General features: G+C 42.9%; 1 protein-coding gene across 6 annotated transcripts; it reads left to right on the top strand.

Annotated features, from left to right (window-relative positions):
- Nucleotides 1–108: 108 nt before the first annotated feature.
- On the top strand, nucleotides 109–21153 carry LOC110988127 (phosphatidylinositol N-acetylglucosaminyltransferase subunit C-like). 6 transcript variants are annotated; one of them, XM_087142988.1, is made up of 10 exons: nucleotides 13520–13689; nucleotides 13980–13993; nucleotides 15135–15248; nucleotides 15856–15919; nucleotides 16318–16472; nucleotides 17012–17124; nucleotides 18237–18292; nucleotides 18642–18789; nucleotides 19099–19265; nucleotides 20087–21153. In XM_087142988.1, exons 3-10 carry the CDS (start codon nucleotides 15140–15142, stop codon nucleotides 20130–20132), a joined length of 858 nt encoding a protein of 285 aa, XP_086999114.1. In that variant the 5' UTR covers nucleotides 13520–13689; nucleotides 13980–13993; nucleotides 15135–15139; the 3' UTR covers nucleotides 20133–21153. The 6 variants fall into 6 exon arrangements, with proteins under 6 accessions (XP_022107078.2, XP_022107077.2, XP_086999111.1 ...); XM_022251386.2 differs by lacking the exons at nucleotides 13520–13689; nucleotides 13980–13993 and adding an exon at nucleotides 109–361; XM_022251385.2 differs by lacking the exons at nucleotides 13520–13689; nucleotides 13980–13993 and adding an exon at nucleotides 1630–1759.
- Nucleotides 21154–21205: the final 52 nt, after the last annotated feature.

The following is a 21205-nucleotide window of genomic DNA, read 5'->3' as shown; positions in this document are numbered from 1 at the left end:
TGTACAAACACGTCGTGCCGTCGCCCGTCAGGTCGCACCGTCGTGAGGTGCGTCGTGTCGTGTTTCGGGCGACGTGTATGAGCGACGCGATGCACGACACGACATACGACACGACGCACGACGGTGCACCGCGTCTGGAGAAGGAGGGAGCGACTTTTAAGCAGAAAAATTGAACAAGGAAAGGACGTAAGACAGCAAGACGTGACAGGAGACGATGAGACACGTTGTGTGTGTACAAAAGTAATGGCAAGAATGCAATAGCGCGACGCGACGGCACGACGCAAGGGAGCGTACGTCGTGCTGTCGCATGGTATAGTCGTGTCGCCTTGGAAGAGGCTAGAGAGAGGCAGAAGTGTGTGTCGTAAGTAGTACACCATAACAGTCATATCGCAGGTACATATAGCAACAGTCACAGCTTCATTATGCATAGTCATGTACAATAGCCCTCTGTACTGATGACGTTATTACCAAATGCATTGGTAACATCTAATGGAGTCATTGGGGTAAATTACGGACTTATAAACCCACAGACTGGGAGCTCCCATTCAAAACAACGGTAGGGTATCGTAGCCGAGACGGCAACCGACTAAACCCAAAAGCGTGAGCAAATTCACCTCTCGGTGTAGGGAATTTACGCACAGTTGAAAACTTACAGCCATAAAGTTCCACGAAGCTATTTTTTTTCGATTGCAAAGAACTTTTGTTTACTTTCTAGCACAAGCAAATTTTTTTAACAATGCGGTTGCAACATTTGAATGGGTTGTCTAACAGTGAGGGGCCTAAAATAGGTGTACATGTCTACACTAAAGTATCGCATATCAGCGCAGATAACTTTTTTTGCAAAACACAAAGAAACAAAATGGACAAACAAAAACTTTATCACCTGACCCCTTCAATTCTGCCTAAAGTCAGCAGCCTGAGTCCCACATTCGGCCGTTGGAGGCGTGATCTTGGCCTCCAAACTCGGGTTTTCATAGATGATCAAGTTCACAATAACTTGCCGCCGCGTGCGGGTTGCTACGCGCAAGGCTACAACGTCTTGAAGACTGCACTATACATCGCTACCTATCACCACCGTGACTTTACAAGGCAAAGTGATGAATTTCACCGCTCGTTCGCACGTACTATTACTCGCTACATCTACGGTGAAACATGTAGGTCCCGAGTTTCAAGTAGGCTTCCCTGGATGTTTCCTTGAAATGTGCATCTAGTTTGTCAGTATTCAAACACAAATATAAAAGTAAATTAATAATTAACTATTTAATTAAAGTACTGATTAATTTCTTCCTGACGGGATTGCAGCGGGCAAAGGATACACAGTCATGTACATGTGCTGTACTTTGTGTTATTTGCAAAGTGTCAGTGTGTTGTTGTCTTTGTGGAACTTTGTTTATTCGTAACTGGGACCCCCGCTTGACAAGAACTGCTTCTTGGGGGCCCCCATATACATATATACAGGCTTTGTGAAACTGTTTCTGTAGAATAATATTATGTGGAAAACAAAGCGAACTGAACTCTCTCTCTCAGCAATGGGAATGCGTGAAGAAACCTTTGACAAATCCAAACTGCCCGCGCCCCGTATAGACATGCGCACATAGTGGACAACTGGTACACATCTGTATACCCCACTCATCTCTGTACTCTGCGAATTGAAGCGACTGCGCGGCCATCTTAGGCTATTCAATACACGGCAATTTTCAAAGTCACCGGCTTCAGCACCGTGCATGAATACACTTTAGGGAATGGACTGAAGTTGGAGGTCATTGTATTGAATATCCTAAGATTCACACATACGTAGTTACTGCTGAGCTGCCTATCCAGTGTATAGAGATCAGTGGTATGCCCGTAGTCGTACTACTACGTATGCTAGGTAGTCGCTGGGACGACGGGGACCAGAGAGATGGTTTGCAGCGTGGGCGCAGTTCAAGTGAGATAATGAGATCACATTACATTGTACTGTACTCAGTGTACATCATCATAGAGCTGTTATACATAGCTCCACACATTACGTTTACGTTCAATGAATGTATAACATGATGGTATTCAACTCTTATGACACACTTTGAACATCATTGGCATAACGTTGACTAAAACTTGAGTTTGTAAATTGCAACCTTTATTCTAGGCCTTGTCAACATTTAATTGTGACAAAATAAAGAATTACAACATTCGAAACCTAACATTGGTTAATCATTGAATTAAGGTTGTTACTAGGGCCTATTGCAATTCAGAATCAACAAATATTCAACTCCAGATGACTGTTTCTAACTCCATCCATACACCGATCAATTTCAACGTTATTTCGACAATAAATCAACAATGGGTTATTATAGACATCATACAATGTTTGCGACCTGACGTTGGATCGTGACAAAATATTGACAAATATTAAATGCCGGCATACTGTCTAACTCCGTACACTGAATCAAGGTTAACGGCCTAATGTTAGTTAAGCGTTAAATTCGGCCTTCTTAAAATTGCGACAATACTTCAACAATTACTCAACATTGGGCAACTGTAGTTGAAACAACGTTTGCGACCTTACGTTGGCAAAACATTAAAATTAGGTTGTTAATATCGCGACATAATTTCAACACACATTCAAAATTGCGACAGTATTTCAGCAATTAATCAACATTGGGTAGCCTACTAATCGAAATATAGAAGTTGAAACAACGTTTGGGATTTGACGTTAGCCAAACATTAAATTTGGGTTTCAACATCGCAACACATTTTCAACAATAAATCAACCCTGAATAAATGTCGGTATCTGTACGTCGATACAGCGTTGGCCAACCAACGTTGGATAAATGTTGATTTTCAGGTCGCTAAAATTGCGACAGATTTAATTAACCGTGCTTTCAATGTTTAATCGGGTGCGTTGACTTCCCAAATCAATATTAAAGAGCGATTTCAATTTTGGCGTTTTCGTGTTTCACACTTTCTGAATAGTTTCTGGCACTTTTTTATATTTCTGCCATAACATTACATGCTTCTTTAGAAATTACCGAGTTCATGTACCTCCAACTTCCTTAATAGAAGAGAAATTGACAGTATACAAATTGCGATTCCGCGGTTTGCGAAGGCATGATTATTTTGGGGCCATCGTTGTCTGTACTAGCGCCCTCATCCATTTTGCATGAAGGCTTAGTGTTTTTTTGTACACATTCTGTCTGTATTTCCTGTTAGTGAAAAAAAAATCTCAGTTGTTCACGTTGTTTCATAGCTAAGATACACTCCAGCAAAGGATTTATTTAAACATTACTTTTTGTGTGTAATTTGTTTGTGGACGTTTATGGGCTCTTTCTGCTATGCCATGATCGGCCTCCGTAGAATTTCTAGCCGGTTATGTGAAGGGTTGCTTGCAGCCGTAAGAATAGCGTCTAGACGAAAATCAGGCCAGCCGAAAATCCAGCCCGAATTTCGTGCCAATTTCACCAGGCTGAAATTGGCACGAAATTCGGGCCGGATTTTCGGCCAGCCTGATTTTCGGCTGGACGCTATTTTTACGGCTGCAAGCAACCCTTCACGTAACCGGAAAGAAATTCTACGGAGGCCGATCACGGCATAGCAGAAAAAGCCCATAAACGTCCACAAACAAATTACAGACAAAAAGTAATGTTTAAATAAATCCTTCGCCGGAATGTATCTTAGCTATGAAACAACGTGAACAACTGAGATTTTTTTTTCACAAACAGGAAATACAGACGGAATGTGTACGAAAAAACACTAAGCCTTCATGCAAAATGGATGAGGGCGCTAGTACAGACAATGATGGACCCAAAATAATGCCTTCGCGAACTGGTTCGCAATTTGTATACTGTCAGTTTCTCGTCTATTAAGGAAGTTGGAGGCACATGAACTCGGTGATTTCTAAAGAAGCATGGAATTTAATGGCAGAAATATAAAAGAGTGCCAGAACTTATTTAGAAAGTGTGAAATGCGAAAAAGCAAAAATCGAAATCGCTCTATAGTATTGATTTCAGGAGTCAGCGCACCCGATTAGGAACAAAGACGGGGAAAATCGCTTTCTGGGCTGATGTCCGTTTTCAAACGATTTTGTACCATCCTAGATTTTAAAAAAGTGTGATTTTCTCTTGAGGAATGTGTCGGGGGGACCCCTGGGCACACTTAATTAGCGCCCCGAATGATTCGGCCCACGGCCTGTCTCAGCCCAATTGATTTCAGGAGTCAGCACACCCGATTAGGAACAAAGACGGGGAAAATCGCTTTCTGGGCTGATGTCCGTTTTCAAACGATTTTGTACCATCCTAGATTTCAAAAAAGTGTGATTTTCTCTTGAGGAATGTGTAGGGGGGACCCCTGGGCACACTTAATTAGCGCCCCGAATGATTTGGCCGACAGCCTGTCTCAGCCCAATTGATTTCAGGTGTGGCAGTACCAGGTTAGAAATAAAACGGGGAACATCGGTTTCATGGCTGATGTCCGTTTTCAAACGATTTTGTACCATCCTAGATTTTAAAAAAGTGTGATTTTCTCTTGAGGAATGTGTAGGGGGGACCCCTGGGCACACTTAATTAGCGCCCCGAATGATTCGGCCCACGGCCTGTCTCAGCCCAATTGATTTCAGGAGTCAGCACACCCGATTAGGAACAAAGACGGGGAAAATCGCTTTCTGGGCTGATGTCCGTTTTCAAACGATTTTGTACCATCCTAGATTTCAAAAAAGTGTGATTTTCTCTTGAGGAATGTGTAGGGGGGACCCCTGGGCACACTTAATTAGCGCCCCGAATGATTCGGCCAACGGCCTGTCTCAGCCCAATTGATTTCAGGAGTCAGCACACCCGATTAGGAACAAAGACGGGGAAAATCGCTTTCTGGGCTGATATCCGTTTTCAAACGATTTTGTACCATCCTAGATTTCAAAAAAGTGTGATTTTCTCTTGAGGAATGTGTAGGAGGGACCCCTGGGCACACTTAATTAGCGCCCCGAATGATTTGGCCGACAGCCTGTCTCAGCCCAATTGATTTCAGGTGTGGCAGTACAAGGTTAGAAATAAAACGGGGAACATCGGTTTCATGGCTGATGTCCGTTTTCAAACGATTTTGTACCATCCTAGATTTCAAAAAAGTGTGATTTTCTCTTGAGGAATGTGTAGGGGGGACCCCTGGGCACACTTAATTAGCGCCCCGAATGATTCGGCCAACGGCCTGTCTCAGCCCAATTGATTTCAGGAGTCAGCACACCCGATTAGGAACAAAGACGGGGAAAATCGCTTTCTGGGCTGATGTCCGTTTTCAAACGATTTTGTACCATCCTAGATTTCAAAAAAGTGTGATTTTCTCTTGAGGAATGTGTAGGGGGGACCCCTGGGCACACTTAATTAGCGCCCCGAATGATTCGGCCCACGGCCTGTCTCAGCCCAATTGATTTCAGGAGTCAGCACACCCGATTAGGAACAAAGACGGGGAAAATCGCTTTCTGGGCTGATGTCCGTTTTCAAACGATTTTGTACCATCCTAGATTTCAAAAAAGTGTGATTTTCTCTTGAGGAATGTGTAGGGGGGACCCCTGGGCACACTTAATTAGCGCCCCGAATGATTTGGCCGACAGCCTGTCTCAGCCCAATTGATTTCAGGTGTGGCAGTACCAGGTTAGAAATAAAACGGGGAACATCGGTTTCATGGCTGATGTCCGTTTTCAAACGATTTTGTACCATCCTAGATTTCAAAAAAGTGTGATTTTCTCTTGAGGAATGTGTAGGGGGGACCCCTGGGCACACTTAATTAGCGCCCCGAATGATTCGGCCAACGGCCTGTCTCAGCCCAATTGATTTCAGGAGTCAGCACACCCGATTAGGAACAAAGACGGGGAAAATCGCTTTCTGGGCTGATGTCCGTTTTCAAACGATTTTGTACCATCCTAGATTTCAAAAAAGTGTGATTTTCTCTTGAGGAATGTGTAGGAGGGACCCCTGGGCACACTTAATTAGCGCCCCGAATGATTTGGCCGACAGCCTGTCTCAGCCCAATTGATTTCAGGTGTGGCAGTACCAGGTTAGAAATAAAACGGGGAACATCGGTTTCATGGCTGATGTCCGTTTTCAAACGATTTTGTACCATCCTAGATTTCAAAAAAGTGTGATTTTCTCTTGAGGAATGTGTAGGAGGGACCCCTGGGCACACTTAATTAGCGCCCCGAATGATTTGGCCGACAGCCTGTCTCAGCCCAATTGATTTCAGGTGTGGCAGTACCAGGTTAGAAATAAAACGGGGAACATCGGTTTCATGGCTGATGTCCGTTTTCAAACGATTTTGTACCATCCTAGATTTCAAAAAAGTGTGATTTTCTCTTGAGGAATGTGTAGGGGGGGACCCCCTGGGCACACTTAATTAGCGCCCCGAATGATTCGGCCCACGGCCTGTCTCAGCCCAATTGATTTCAGGAGTCAGCACACCCGATTAGGAACAAAGACGGGGAAAATCGCTTCTCTGGGCTGATGTCCGTTTTCAAACGATTTTGTACCATCCTAGATTTCAAAAAAGTGTGATTTTCTCTTGAGGAATGTGTAGGGGGGGACCCCTGGCCCCACTTAATTAGCGCCCCGAATGATTTGGCCGACAGCCTGTCTCAGCCCAATTGATTTCAGGTGTGGCAGTACCAGGTTAGAAATAAAACGGGGAACATCGGTTTCATGGCTGATGTCCGTTTTCAAACGATTTTGTACCATCCTAGATTTCAAAAAAGTGTGATTTTCTCTTGAGGAATGTGTAGGAGGGACCCCTGGGCACACTTAATTAGCGCCCCGAATGATTTGGCCGACAGCCTGTCTCAGCCCAATTGATTTCAGGTGTGGCAGTACCAGGTTAGAAATAAAACGGGGAACATCGGTTTCATGGCTGATGTCCGTTTTCAAACGATTTTGTACCATCCTAGATTTCAAAAAAGTGTGATTTTCTCTTGAGGAATGTGTAGGAGGGACCCCTGGGCACACTTAATTAGCGCCCCGAATGATTTGGCCGACAGCCTGTCTCAGCCCAATTGATTTCAGGTGTGGCAGTACCAGGTTAGAAATAAAACGGGGAACATCGGTTTCATGGCTGATGTCCGTTTTCAAACGATTTTGTACCATCCTAGATTTCAAAAAAGTGTGATTTTCTCTTGAGGAATGTGTAGGGGGGACCCCTGGGCACACTTAATTAGCGCCCCGAATGATTTGGCCGACAGCCTGTCTCAGCCCAATTGATTTCAGGAGTCAGCACACCCGATTAGGAACAAAGACGGGGAAAATCGCTTTCTGGGCTGATGTCCGTTTTCAAACGATTTTGTACCATCCTAGATTTCAAAAAAGTGCGATTTTCTCTTGAGGAATGTGTAGGGGGGACCCCTGGGCACACTTAATTAGCGCCCCGAATGATTCAGTTCACAGGCTGTCTCAGCCCAATTGATTTCAGGAGTCAGCGCACCCGATTAGGAACAAAGACGGGGAAAATCCCTTTCTGGGCTGATATCCGTTTTGAAATGATTTTTTAACCATCCTAGATTCCAAAAACGTTTATTCGGCACACAAGCTTTCTCAGCTGATTTGTATCAACAGTTTCATTACATTTTGGTTTTTTTTTTCTGTTTCAATTCAATGGGGTTGATATGGAGGAAGGACTAGTGTTTGAGCTTCCCAGAAAGTTGTGCATTTTGGTATGTGAGTAGGAAGATAATAGCTGTCCAGTCTCCTCCAATGCAACGACTGCCTATTGGTAATGTCTGTCAACACGTAATTCGCCTGCCACCCTGTTCTGTGCTGTGGTGGGAAACACTAACCTAATGGGCCAGCCTTGTTGACATGCGTTACCTATCTTTTATCGTGGCCTCGGGGGAGACCGCTGTTGCTTTGTAAGTCATGACAAATGAAACTTTAAATTTCATGAAACTCACCTATACACTTTCCTTCCTCCTTGGTACTCCCAACAGGACATGAAAACTTAAAGTAATCAATTTTTCTGTCCATGTTGTTGCCCCCCTATATTATATACATATTAAAACACATTAGCCACAGGCCCTTTTAATGTTGCTGAAAAACATGCGTTGCTCTGTTAAATCTTATTCACTGCAGCAAGCTTGTTGTAATAATTAGGACAGTTTGACAAAATAATCATAACTGATCATTCTTAGAAGTTTGCTTGCAAGAGTAACATACCGGAATATCCCTTGCTATTTACTTAGCCACATAGAAAACTGCTAATATCAACAAAACAGTCGGGGAAAAAATCATGGTGGCGAACAATGTCCACTTCACTTAACCCCAAAACGCGACATTATACCTTGCAAACGCGAGTCAACAGTATTAGTAATTAATTGACAGAATTACAAGCAGACACTCCAAAATAAATAAACGAGCCCTTGCGTCGCCAAGTGGCAGCTAAACTTCCGATCCACCAAAAACAACACAGTACAGGGTGGCGGGCGAATTACGTGTTGACAGACATTACCAATGGGCAGTCGTTGCATTGGAAGAGACTGGACAGCTGTTGCCTTCCTGCAAAAATGCACAACTTTCTCGGAAGCTCAAACATTAGTCCTTCCTCCCTATCAACCCCATTGAATTTAAAAAGACAAAAACCAAAGTGTTATCTGCATGCTGGCGCAACGACGTGTCAGAAACTGCTGATACAAATCAGCTGACACAACCTGTGGGCCGATTCAACTTTTTTAAAATCTAGGATGGTACAAAATCGTTTGAAAACGGACATCAGCCCAGAAAGCGATTTTCCCCGTCTTTGTTCCTAATCGGGTGCGCTGACTCCTGAAATCAATTGGGCTGAGACAGGCTGTGAACCGAATCATTCGGGGCGCTAATTAAGTGTGCCCAGGGGTCCCCCCTACACATTCCTCAAGAGAAAATCACACTTTTTTAAAATCTAGGATGGTACAAAATCGTTTGAAAACGGACATCCGCCCTGAAAGCGATGTTCCCGTTTTTTTTCTAACCTGGTACTGCCACACCTGAAATCAATTGGGCTGAGACAGCCTGTGGGCCGAATCATTCGGGGCGCTAATTAAGTGTGCCCAGGGGTCCCCCCTACACATTCCTTAAGAGAAAATCACACTTTTTTAAAATCTAGGATGGTACAAAATCGTTTGAAAACGGACATCCGCCCAGAAAGCGATGTTCCCGTCTTTGTTCCTAATCGGGTGCGCTGACTCCTGAAATCAATTGGGCTGAGACAGGCTGTGGGCCGAATCATTCGGGGCGCTAATTAAGTGTGCCCAGGGGTCCCCCCTACACATTCCTTAAGAGAAAATCACACTTTTTTGAAATCTAGGATGGTACAAAATCGTTTGAAAACGGACATCCGCCCTGAAAGCGATGTTCCCGTTTTTTTTCTAACCTGGTACTGCCACACCTGAAATCAATTGGGCTGAGACAGGCTGTGGGCCGAATCATTCGGGGCGCTAATTAAGTGTGCCCAGGGGTCCCCCCTACACATTCCTTAAGAGAAAATCACACTTTTTTAAAATCTAGGATGGTACAAAATCGTTTGAAAACGGACATCCGCCCAGAAAGCGATGTTCCCGTTTTTTTTCTAACCTGGTACTGCCACACCTGAAATCAATTGGGCTGAGACAGCCAGTGGGCCGAATCATTCGGGGCGCTAATTAAGTGTGCCCAGGGGTCCCCCCTACACATTCCTTAAGAGAAAATCACACTTTTTTGAAATCTAGGATGGTACAAAATCGTTTGAAAACGGATATCAGCCCAGAAAGCGATTTTCCCCGTCTTTGTTCCTAATCGGGTGCGCTGACTCCTGAAATCAATTGGGCTGAGACAGCCTGTGAACTGAATCATTCGGGGCGCTAATTAAGTGTGCCCAGGGGTCCCCCCTACACATTCCTTAAGAGAAAATCACACTTTTTTAAAATCTAGGATGGTACAAAATCGTTTGAAAACGGATATCAGCCCAGAAAGCGATTTTCCCCGTCTTTGTTCCTAATCGGGTGCGCTGACTCCTGAAATCAATTGGGCTGAGACAGGCTGTGGGCCAAATCATTCGGGGCGCTAATTAAGTGTGCCCAGGGGTCCCCCCTACACATTCCTTAAGAGAAAATCACACTTTTTTAAAATCTAGGATGGTACAAAATCGTTTGAAAACGGACATCCGCCCAGAAAGCGATGTTCCCGTCTTTGTTCCTAATCGGGTGCGCTGACTCCTGAAATCAATTGGGCTGAGACAGCCTGTGAACCGAATCATTCGGGGCGCTAATTAAGTGTGCCCAGGGGTCCTCCCTACACATTCCTCAAGAGAAAATCACACTTTTTTGAAAACTAGGATGGTACAAAATCGTTTGAAAACGGACATCCGCCCTGAAAGCGATGTTCCCGTTTTTTTTCTAACCTGGTACTGCCACACCTGAAATCAATTGGGCTGAGACAGCCTGTGAACTGAATCATTCGGGGCGCTAATTAAGTGTGCCCAGGGGTCCCCCCTACACATTCCTCAAGAGAAAATCACACTTTTTTGAAAACTAGGATGGTACAAAATCGTTTGAAAACGGACATCCGCCCTGAAAGCGATGTTCCCGTTTTTTTTCTAACCTGGTACTGCCACACCTGAAATCAATTGGGCTGAGACAGCCTGTGGGCCGAATCATTCGGGGCGCTAATTAAGTGTGCCCAGGGGTCCCCCCTACACATTCCTTAAGAGAAAATCACACTTTTTTAAAATCTAGGATGGTACAAAATCGTTTGAAAACGGATATCAGCCCAGAAAGCGATTTTCCCCGTCTTTGTTCCTAATCGGGTGCGCTGACTCCTGAAATCAATTGGGCTGAGACAGCCTGTGAACCGAATCATTCGGGGCGCTAATTAAGTGTGCCCAGGGGTCCCCCCTACACATTCCTTAAGAGAAAATCACACTTTTTTGAAATCTAGGATGGTACAAAATCGTTTGAAAACGGATATCAGCCCAGAAAGCGATTTTCCCCGTCTTTGTTCCTAATCGGGTGCGCTGACTCCTGAAATCAATTGGGCTGAGACAGCCTGTGAACCGAATCATTCGGGGCGCTAATCAAGTGTGCCCAGGGGTCCCCCCTACACATTCCTTAAGAGAAAATCACACTTTTTTGAAATCTAGGATGGTACAAAATCGTTTGAAAACGGATATCAGCCCAGAAAGCGATTTTCCCCGTCTTTGTTCCTAATCGGGTGCGCTGACTCCTGAAATCAATTGGGCTGAGACAGGCTGTGGGCCGAATCATTCGGGGCGCTAATTAAGTGTGCCCAGGGGTCCCCCCTACACATTCCTTAAGAGAAAATCACACTTTTTTAAAATCTAGGATGGTACAAAATCGTTTGAAAACGGACATCCGCCCAGAAAGCGATGTTCCCGTTTTATTTCTAACCTGGTACTGCCACACCTGAAATCAATTGGGCTGAGACAGGCTGTGGGCCGAATCATTCGGGGCGCTAATTAAGTGTGCCCAGGGGTCCCCCCTACACATTCCTTAAGAGAAAATCACACTTTTTTAAAATCTAGGATGGTACAAAATCGTTTGAAAACGGACATCCGCCCAGAAAGCGATGTTCCCGTCTTTGTTCCTAATCGGGTGCGCTGACTCCTGAAATCAATTGGGCTGAGACAGCCTGTGAACCGAATCATTCGGGGCGCTAATTAAGTGTGCCCAGGGGTCCCCCCTACACATTCCTTAAGAGAAAATCACACTTTTTTGAAATCTAGGATGGTACAAAATCGTTTGAAAACGGACATCCGCCCTGAAAGCGATGTTCCCGTTTTTTTTCTAACCTGGTACTGCCACACCTGAAATCAATTGGGCTGAGACAGCCTGTGAACCGAATCATTCGGGGCGCTAATTAAGTGTGCCCAGGGGTCCCCCCTACACATTCCTTAAGAGAAAATCACACTTTTTTAAAATCTAGGATGGTACAAAATCGTTTGAAAACGGATATCAGCCCAGAAAGCGATTTTCCCCGTCTTTGTTCCTAATCGGGTGCGCTGACTCCTGAAATCAATTGGGCTGAGACAGGCTGTGGGCCGAATCATTCGGGGCGCTAATTAAGTGTGCCCAGGGGTCCCCCCTACACATTCCTTAAGAGAAAATCACACTTTTTTAAAATCTAGGATGGTACAAAATCGTTTGAAAACGGACATCCGCCCAGAAAGCGATGTTCCCGTTTTATTTCTAACCTGGTACTGCCACACCTGAAATCAATTGGGCTGAGACAGGCTGTGGGCCGAATCATTCGGGGCGCTAATTAAGTGTGCCCAGGGGTCCCCCCTACACATTCCTTAAGAGAAAATCACACTTTTTTAAAATCTAGGATGGTACAAAATCGTTTGAAAACGGACATCCGCCCAGAAAGCGATGTTCCCGTCTTTGTTCCTAATCGGGTGTGCTGACTCCTGAAATCAATTGGGCTGAGACAGCCTGTGAACCGAATCATTCGGGGCGCTAATTAAGTGTGCCCAGGGGTCCCCCCTACACATTCCTCAAGAGAAAATCACACTTTTTTGAAATCTAGGATGGTACAAAATCGTTTGAAAACGGACATCCGCCCTGAAAGCGATGTTCCCGTTTTTTTTCTAACCTGGTACTGCCACACCTGAAATCAATTGGGCTGAGACAGCCTGTGGGCCGAATCATTCGGGGCGCTAATTAAGTGTGCCCAGGGGTCCCCCCTACACATTCCTTAAGAGAAAATCACACTTTTTTAAAATCTAGGATGGTACAAAATCGTTTGAAAACGGACATCCGCCCAGAAAGCGATGTTCCCGTTTTTTTTCTAACCTGGTACTGCCACACCTGAAATCAATTGGGCTGAGACAGCCAGTGGGCCGAATCATTCGGGGCGCTAATTAAGTGTGCCCAGGGGTCCCCCCTACACATTCCTTAAGAGAAAATCACACTTTTTTGAAATCTAGGATGGTACAAAATCGTTTGAAAACGGATATCAGCCCAGAAAGCGATGTTCCCCGTCTTTGTTCCTAATCGGGTGCGCTGACTCCTGAAATCAATATTATAGAGCGATTTCGATTTTTGCTTTTTTGCATTTCACACTTTCTAAATAAGTTCCGACACTCTTTTGTATTTCTGCCATTAAATTCCATGCTTCTTCCGAAATCAGCGAGTTCATATGCCTCCAATTTCCTTAATAGAAGAGAAATTGACAGTATACAAATTGCGAACCCGTTCGCGAAGGCAATATTTTGGGGCTATTATTGTCTGTACTAGCGCCCTCAACCATTTTGCATGAAGGCTTAGTGTTTTTTCGTACACATTCCGTCTGTATTTCCTGCTGGTGAAAAAGAGTCTTTGTTGTTCACGTTGTTTCATAGCTAAGATACATTCCAGCGAACGATTTTTTTAAACAATTCTTTTTTTTCTGTAATTTGTTTGTGGACGTTTATGGGCTCTTTCTGCTATGCCATGATCGGCCTCCGTAGAATTTCTAGCCGGTTGCGTGAAGGGTTGCTTGCAGCCGTAAAAATAGCGTCCAGCCGAAAATCAGGCCAGCCGAAAATCCAGCCCGAATTTCGTGCCAATTTCATGCGGGGAACGTACATGTACATGCTTCATGTACTGTACATGTATGTACATGTACAGTGCAGTGCACAGTACATGTATGCACAACGCACACGTACTTATGGACAACAGGGGTTTGGCGGCAGGTCAACTAGGTTCTGACTTCTGTGTGAACCAGTAATACTAATGTATATAACGGTTTGCCCGTACCCAACGTATATTAATAAGCACTGTATGCTCAGTGCTTGTCGGAGAGCTTGCGAAAAAAACCTCACAAGCTTACTCGGGTGGGACTCGAACCCACGACCTCCTGCTTACTAGTGCAGATGTCTTAACCACTCGACTCGACCATTTAACTCGGACCGGCCAGCCGACCCCGGCAAGCGCGGTGGTCGAGTTAATATACGTTGGGTACGGGCAAACCGTTATATATAATTAACATCTCCCCAACGCAAAAATACATCTTGAAAATACTAATGTAGTACTACAAAGCCGGTAACTAACTTTTATTAATAATGTCAAACTGGATAGATCACATCAGCTTATCAGACCTGAATAATAATTAGGCCTACACCCAATGCAGCTAACGCCTTGAACTTGAAGGCCCGAGTCAAGTGAGTTGACCAAGTCGAGCACTGAATGGTCGGAAAGGATGTCATAGTAATTCACAGTCATGACAATGCACCAATTATTTTTATTACGATAAAAAGGCTTTAAATTTGCATTCAAATGATACATCTCCCACCTCCATCATGTCCATGCATATGCCATAAGGCTACTGTACTGGGGGTAGAGTTTATGCATGATGGCTTTACAGTTACTTTGCCCTATTTCCACTTCGCCCCTTAACGCTTTGCCCCTCACCACAACGACCCATTCCCACCTTGCCCCATTGCCACTTGTCCCATTGCTACTTCCCCTCAGTAAAAATTACTCATTTGGGTTAATTTTAAAAAGGACAAAGGGGGTAACATTGATGATTTATCTGTCACCTAAAGTGAAAGGTTTCAATGCAGCCAATTTGCCAAGGAAAATGTTTTGACAGCATGATCTTCCCCAGGCTGACAGTCTTGTAAAGTGAAGTCTAAGGCCTGCCCATTATATTAAGCGTTGTTTTCAGGGCTTGTTGTTCCACCTTTCTGAGCTCAGAGAGGCAGCATGCTGAGTCCCATATAATACAGTTCCAGGGATGTAATAAAAAGCAGCAAGTTTACCCTACTTGGTCATGTTTTTAAAAGCTGTTCTCTCTTGGTTCATAACCCAATTACCAATGTTGAAAGTTCTCTTAAAATAATAGCAGCTTCTTTTCAAACTCATAATACAGTGAGTACCTGATTCATAATTGTTGTTACTTGATCCCTCCATGCATGTATACATATGCACACTCACACCCAGCAACACACTTTTTGTAGCATTCGTTTTAGACCTGTTTAAATTCCAACTGGAGAATTACAATGTACTTCTGTGTAGGGTCCATGAGATGTTTAGACAGGCAGATGCGTGCATGTCGCAGCTGAAAAATGTTCTTCCATAGTTCTACAGGACAGTTGGATGTACATGTATTTATACTGTTCTGTTTAATGTGACAGTGAGGGTTTGACTTTTGAAAAAACACGATGTATCTTAATTCATGCAGTGGACATGTATGAAAGCATGTCACCAAACAAATGGCAGAAGGTATTGTACAAGGACCAAGGGGTGCCAGACAACTACGTGGATGAATCTTTTCTTAGAGAACTGAAGAACAAAGGTGAGGCAGTGACCAATGTTAGGCTTGATTTAATCAGGATTTCAGATTTAGCTGTTTTCTGGCAATGGCTTCCCTTTTGGCTGACACCAGTATAGGTGACATTTGCAAATTGAAGGTTGATGCACATTCAAAGGAAAACATGAAAACTAGATGAGCTAGCATCCGGGCCTTCATTACTTGTCATGCTGACCATACCATGGGAGCCAGGCAGGCAGGCAACAAACTTGCATACTGTATATTCAAATCCAATATTGATTACGTTGGTGATAGTCAGAAGCCAATATCAAAGTCAGTGCCTATTAAGATCAATCAGTTACAATAAATTTGAGTAGGACACAAAGCAAAACAATGCACTAAAGGAAATATGCCATAGACAGAAATCCCACAAGTAAGATGTCCTTCCATGATCACTATACTGCACTAGACCCTGAAGGTCATAATTGAATAGTGAGGTACTTCTTAGTTCTTTATAATCTTCAGACTTTGGCAACAAACACTGAATTAGTAATATCGACAATAATATAATATCAAATCAGTGCTCTGAAATATGTGATTAAGTATGAACAACTAATGTGCCTTTCCTTCTGCTTCTTTTTTGCCTTGCCAGTTACCTTATATGATTTGCCGTATGTGATTGTGGAATCTGGTGTAGTGACTCAGCAAATCAGCAGGTGTGTGTCCGCTCTCATCGGTTGAAAAAAAAGCCGTGCTGGCGGGGAGTGTTCACTTGGTTGGTAGTGACATACGCAACTTATGCATGTCAGTGGTTGATGAACCACCAAAGTGCAGTGTCCAAAAGAACCAGCGGAGCCTCTGTTGCTCAGAAAATCAGGCCCTCTTGGTCCTGCTTGGTGCCTATAATGCATCAAGGCTTCCATTTAGTGCGGTTGTGGAAACCAGCTAATAGGAATGTGGGAAAAAAGGAAAATTTGTTTTCCTAACTTTTCTGCCAGTAGTAATCTGGTGAAGTTGTTGTGGGTGATAAATACTTGTGTGGGGTGTGAGAACGTCTAATTTCATTGCAGTGTCTTTACATTAAAACTCCAATTTGTTGTAAATTGTTACCTAGTATCTGCCTGTTTGTAGTCTTGTTCATTTATATGGAACAAGAACTACTATTGCCAGTGAATCTTCTGTACATCAATGCTGCTCTTTCCCTGCTTGGATATGCTGCACATGACATTGTTGACGGAGGACAAGATCGCAAGGAAAGCAGCAGATCAAGTGAGTAAAAAAAAAGAAGGCAAATATGAGACTTTTGTCTGAGTACCATATGGAGTCTACACACCCATCAATGGAGAGAGATTAGGGCTGACAAACGGTATGTCTTATCAAAGTGTGCCCAGTACACTCGTATCGGTCCGTATTTGTGCACATTGTAACGAAAATCAGCAGAAAGTACTTAGCATCATATTTGCATAAAGACGAGGGTATGCAGTGTAACCGTCCTCTACAGGACATGTGACTGTTGTTTCATATTATGTTTCCCACATGGCAGTCACCCTACCAGATTCTTCAAATCCACCCAGAGATTTATGAGGATTCATTGGATTGAGGAAGATGCAGCTCTTTTGACATGGCACTATGCCCCTTGAAAGTTTCAGTACAGATACATGACACTGTGGTGTCTTATATTGTGGGGGATTCTGTAAGGTTTATTAGAAAAAATTCAGAGTGGTCAGGACTTCTAGCTATTTTGGCAGGAGAACCAACTGATTGCTACATGCCCATGGGTAATAATTTGTGTGATTTTTCATCAACAGGGTTGGATGACTTGAAAAGTACAGCCATATTTGTAGCCTTCTCATACGGTTTGTCGCCGATACTGAAGACGCTCACAGACACAATCAGTACAGACACTATTTATGCAATGACAGTAAGTATGTTACTGGTAATTATGATGATGATACTTATGATTATAAATGCTTGAATACTGTGCAACGATTCAGAAGGATTGTCAGGCAGTGAACATGTAGTCAAGTCCATCAAACATCCAGTCTGAAGCCAAACTGGAAACTAGTTAGATGTACTGCGACAGAAACACTCTTTTGCATTGTTCATTCTGTTATGCATGAATGGTCATGTACTTGTGAATGGGACTTTTTGTGGACTCAACTTCAGTACTGTTGTCAGGGCCTCGGCGCTGTGCTGCATTAGGAATTCAAGACCTTATTCTTGGTTGTTCTTTCATTAATTCAAAGCATTGGACATTTAGTCCCTCTTCCCAAGTGCCCCTTCATCAGTTGAAAAAAGCCACGCTGGTCGAGAGTGTTCATATTGTTGGTAGCGAAATGACTGTAATGCGGGCATTTCCCAGTTGTTTGTGAACCAGTGAAGTTCAGTTCCAACCAAAGGAGCATCTGTTGCTAAGAATATAGCGCCCTCTCTTGGTCCAATTCAAGGCACATAGATGTGTTTGAATCAGTACTTGATTCCTTCTCACTCTTACTTTTTCTTGAATCTTTTGTCCATGCCATTTTAATACTTCCATATCAGTCACTACCATTTGACTAATATATATATTGGTTTTTTAGTCCTTTTTGTCCTCACCATTCCCCTTTCCAGCTAATTACCAAAAACAAATACCTGTATCGTTTCATATTTTGCTGTGTCTGTTGCCATTGTTTATGTATTTTATGTGTACCTTAAATATTTAATATTCACACCTTCTCATCATGGTTTCTGAATCTCCTTGAAATGTATCCATCAGGTCTTATAATGAGTCAGTTTGGTATTCCAATAGCGCATGCCAAACATGAAGCACATCTGTGGTCATTTGCCCATGCATGCATGGTCAACCCTCTCAGGGGCAGCCCTACACGGACTTGCACACTTGCTTTGTTTCCAAATGGCCCTGCTGTTTTACCGAAGTGGCTCATAGTTATAAATGAAGAGAGGTGAAATGAAGTTAAAGTTGCATTATTGCTTGGGTGTGTTACACCCATCCTCAGTCTTATCTTGTGTCTTTTGTTCATTTCCTATCTGCAGGTTTTTATGCTTCTAGGGAATTTGTTATTCCATGACTATGCCTCAGCTGAAACTAGGTAAAGTAATTTTTCTGATTTGTAGAAATACATATCTGTATTGAAACCAGTGTTCTTATACAGATGATATAGCACTGAAATAAAATTATGCTTGATGGCCGTCTTTGTTCAGGAGTCTTAAAGACAGCATAGTGTTAGTAACAAGTTTCCAAAACTCACTAAAAATCAAACCAGGCTTGTAAATTATTATTTAGGTAACAAAAGGGGTACTCATTCTTGTTTGCCTTTTGAAGTGCACAGGTTGAGAAATTATCGGCCTGAGATTTTCTTTGTGTTAATATTGGCAGAAATAGGTAATGGTGGTCATATTCTGAAATAATTTGATGTATGATACTTCAATGAATTTCAGGGCAAGGCGATCAGTCTCACTTAATGCCTCCATCTTTGCCTCGGTGTGTCTGGCATCCCGGCTCCCATCCACCCTGCATGCTTTTGCAACTGTCACTGTTGCGATGCAACTCTTTGCTCTCTGGCCAGAGTTGAGAAGAAAACTGAAGGTTAGACTTAAATTGTGTGCTCTCGACAGAACCAGCTGGGGTCATCTGGGGGGCATGTTTCTGCTTTGCACTTGAGCCTCAATCACTTGCAATTCCAGAATACAATCTTTACACTCCAGAACTGTTTTTCTTCTCTTCCTTTTTTTTACCTCACTGCTTCCCAGTTGTGAATATTGATGCTGAAAAAAAAAGATTGGATGATTAAAAAATTTGTTAAAACATGAATTAAATTAAGCCTTAATTACTGTCATGAAATGTTTAGGAAGTATTCTTATTAAATGTGTTATGGTTTTATATTTTGATATGAAGGTTCATTTTCCAAGGACACAGATCCCTTTGACACTGGGGTCATCCCTCTTTGCCCTGTGTGCTGTGGCCTCTGTTAGTCATGTAGGCGCCATCATTCTCATCCTCGTGCATCTTGCCGTTACGTTTCTGGTGCCCATCTGCCTGATACGCTTACAGCAATTTAAAAAGTGAGTGCAGGGGTTTTGTTTTTCTTTTAAATTGATCTGCAAAACCTACAGAATCTGCTTAGATTAACCATAGATTGGTCAATCCACCGAAAAAACGGATAGAAGAAAGGCTTCAGATATTGTTGTATGTACCAGGGATGATATTTGTCAGAAATTTTCCTAATTTCAGGATTTCTATCGTCAGGCTTTCCCTTATAACAGAATTTTTTCAAACATGCTCTTTTAAAATCTGGAAAATCCTGAATTCATTGTCCCTGTGTTACAAACACAAATAAAAGTTGATATAGAGGCTATGCGTGGTAGCCATCTTGCAGGGCAGTTCTTTTGTTCCACAGGGAACATTGTGAATAGCCTGTGGAACAAAAGCCCTGTCCTGCAAGATGGGAGCCATGCAAACCCTGTAGAGAACACAAGAAACGGGTACATTTCTTTATAGAATTATTTGGAACACCATGAAAGTGGTGTGGCACCCTGTTTGTCATCACTCTGCAAAATGTTTGTTCTCTTCAACTTAATGAAACCTTTGGCGAAAGAGACTATCATGTGAAATTCATTTCACAGGCCTTTGAATTTTATTAAAAGAGTGATCCCGTTGGTTCAATGTGAAAAAACAAGATGTAACTAGCAAATGCACATTTTACGTGTAGGTCCACATGTGCACTTATTTGAATGCAAGGGTGCATAGTATGCATAGTTGTTTTTTTTTAATTCATTTGAAAATGTGAAAACTGACCGTCTTTGTCAGGGTTCCAGTGTTGGGGGTGTACATGGGAAGCCTCCAAACATTTTTCACAATGAAAATCCCGTGTTTCTCTGTGCAGTAACATCCGTGGACCGTGGGACGAGGCGGTGATTCAACACTCGTGACAGCTATCGACAGGCAACAGATGAAGCATTGGGTGATCTGGTTAAGTGAAGCCGGGGTTCCTGTGGCTCCCGGAAGCGTACCCTTTTTTGTTCTACATTAGCAGTGACAATGTGTTGTACTGGCAAGAATGATTATGGTCGATGGAGACGATGAAATATATGGGCATGAGAAGGTACCTGGCTAACTCATATAGACTTCATTATCTGGTGCTGTTGTGAAAAGAGTTCTGAAACACAAATAACAACTGCATTAGCAAACCATACATTTCCTGCTCATTTGAAGTAAGGTAGGGAACCTAATAAGTGTGGTATCTCCAGTTACACACCAGATACATTCATCATATCCTGAAAATTACTGGATGAATGGGAGAAAGTCGCAGATATCACTAGGATTTTTTGGGGGAGGGGGGTTGGGGCAAAGCACTTTTTCCAGTAAAGAGAACTTGGGGGGAGTACTCATCAGCAATGAACTGATAAACTTTTAACAGTGGAAAGGTATCAATTTTGCCATTTTTCGAGCAAATTTGTAATTTTTATCCCCACCTCATTTTTGTACTTCTTTGCTTTTTTTCCTTATTAAAGTTTCCCTTGAGGGATCACTCCCCATGCTTCCTTCTCACAATGCCCACGGAGACAGCCCAGTAATCAGAAAAATTTACTTCAAATTAATTGGGTCTAACAGACCCTTCGGTTAGCATAAAATTTGACAGCCCCAGCACAAGACCAAACCTTGTGTCGTCTTGATGGTTGACCCTGTCTTTGAATATGCTTCTCATTGCTGCCATTAAATGGAAACCAGACTTTTTGCAACAAAATATTGTACCTTATGTAGCTTTCCAACAGGTTTATAGTTGGCAACAGAACTGAAATGTTAAATGGTTACTTTTTAACACTTTACTTTGAGTTGTTTATTTTTTTTTCGGCCTGTACATATTTTTTACATATATGTGCTTACTTTGGTGCCGTGTGAAAATAAATGTCCACTTGAAATTGGTATCAAGTTGAATTCGAAAAAATGAAATAGTCTGTGTGTTTGCTTCTGTGTAAAAAGGCATCTTGTGCATTATGTATAT

The sequence above is a fragment of the Acanthaster planci genome, linkage group LG11 (assembly GCF_054643075.1).
Source record: "Acanthaster planci isolate LZ-2023a linkage group LG11, COTS_SCS, whole genome shotgun sequence".
NCBI classification, from domain to species: Eukaryota; Metazoa; Echinodermata; class Asteroidea; order Valvatida; family Acanthasteridae; genus Acanthaster; species Acanthaster planci.
Note: the sequence above shows the minus strand (reverse complement) of the source record. Positions and strands in the feature narration are given on the sequence as shown.

Excerpts from the sequence above, each read along its gene's own strand:
- LOC110988127 (XM_087142985.1), top strand. The coding sequence starts at position 1,840 with ATGCCCGTAGTCGTACTACTACGTATGCTAGGTAGTCGCTGGGACGAC. Across the intron at positions 1,928-15,134 it reads GCAGCGTGGGCGCAGTTCAA|TGGACATGTATGAAAGCATG; the intron begins GTGAGATAATGA and ends TAATTCATGCAG. Across the intron at positions 18,790-19,098 it reads AGTTGAGAAGAAAACTGAAG|GTTCATTTTCCAAGGACACA; the intron begins GTTAGACTTAAA and ends TTTGATATGAAG.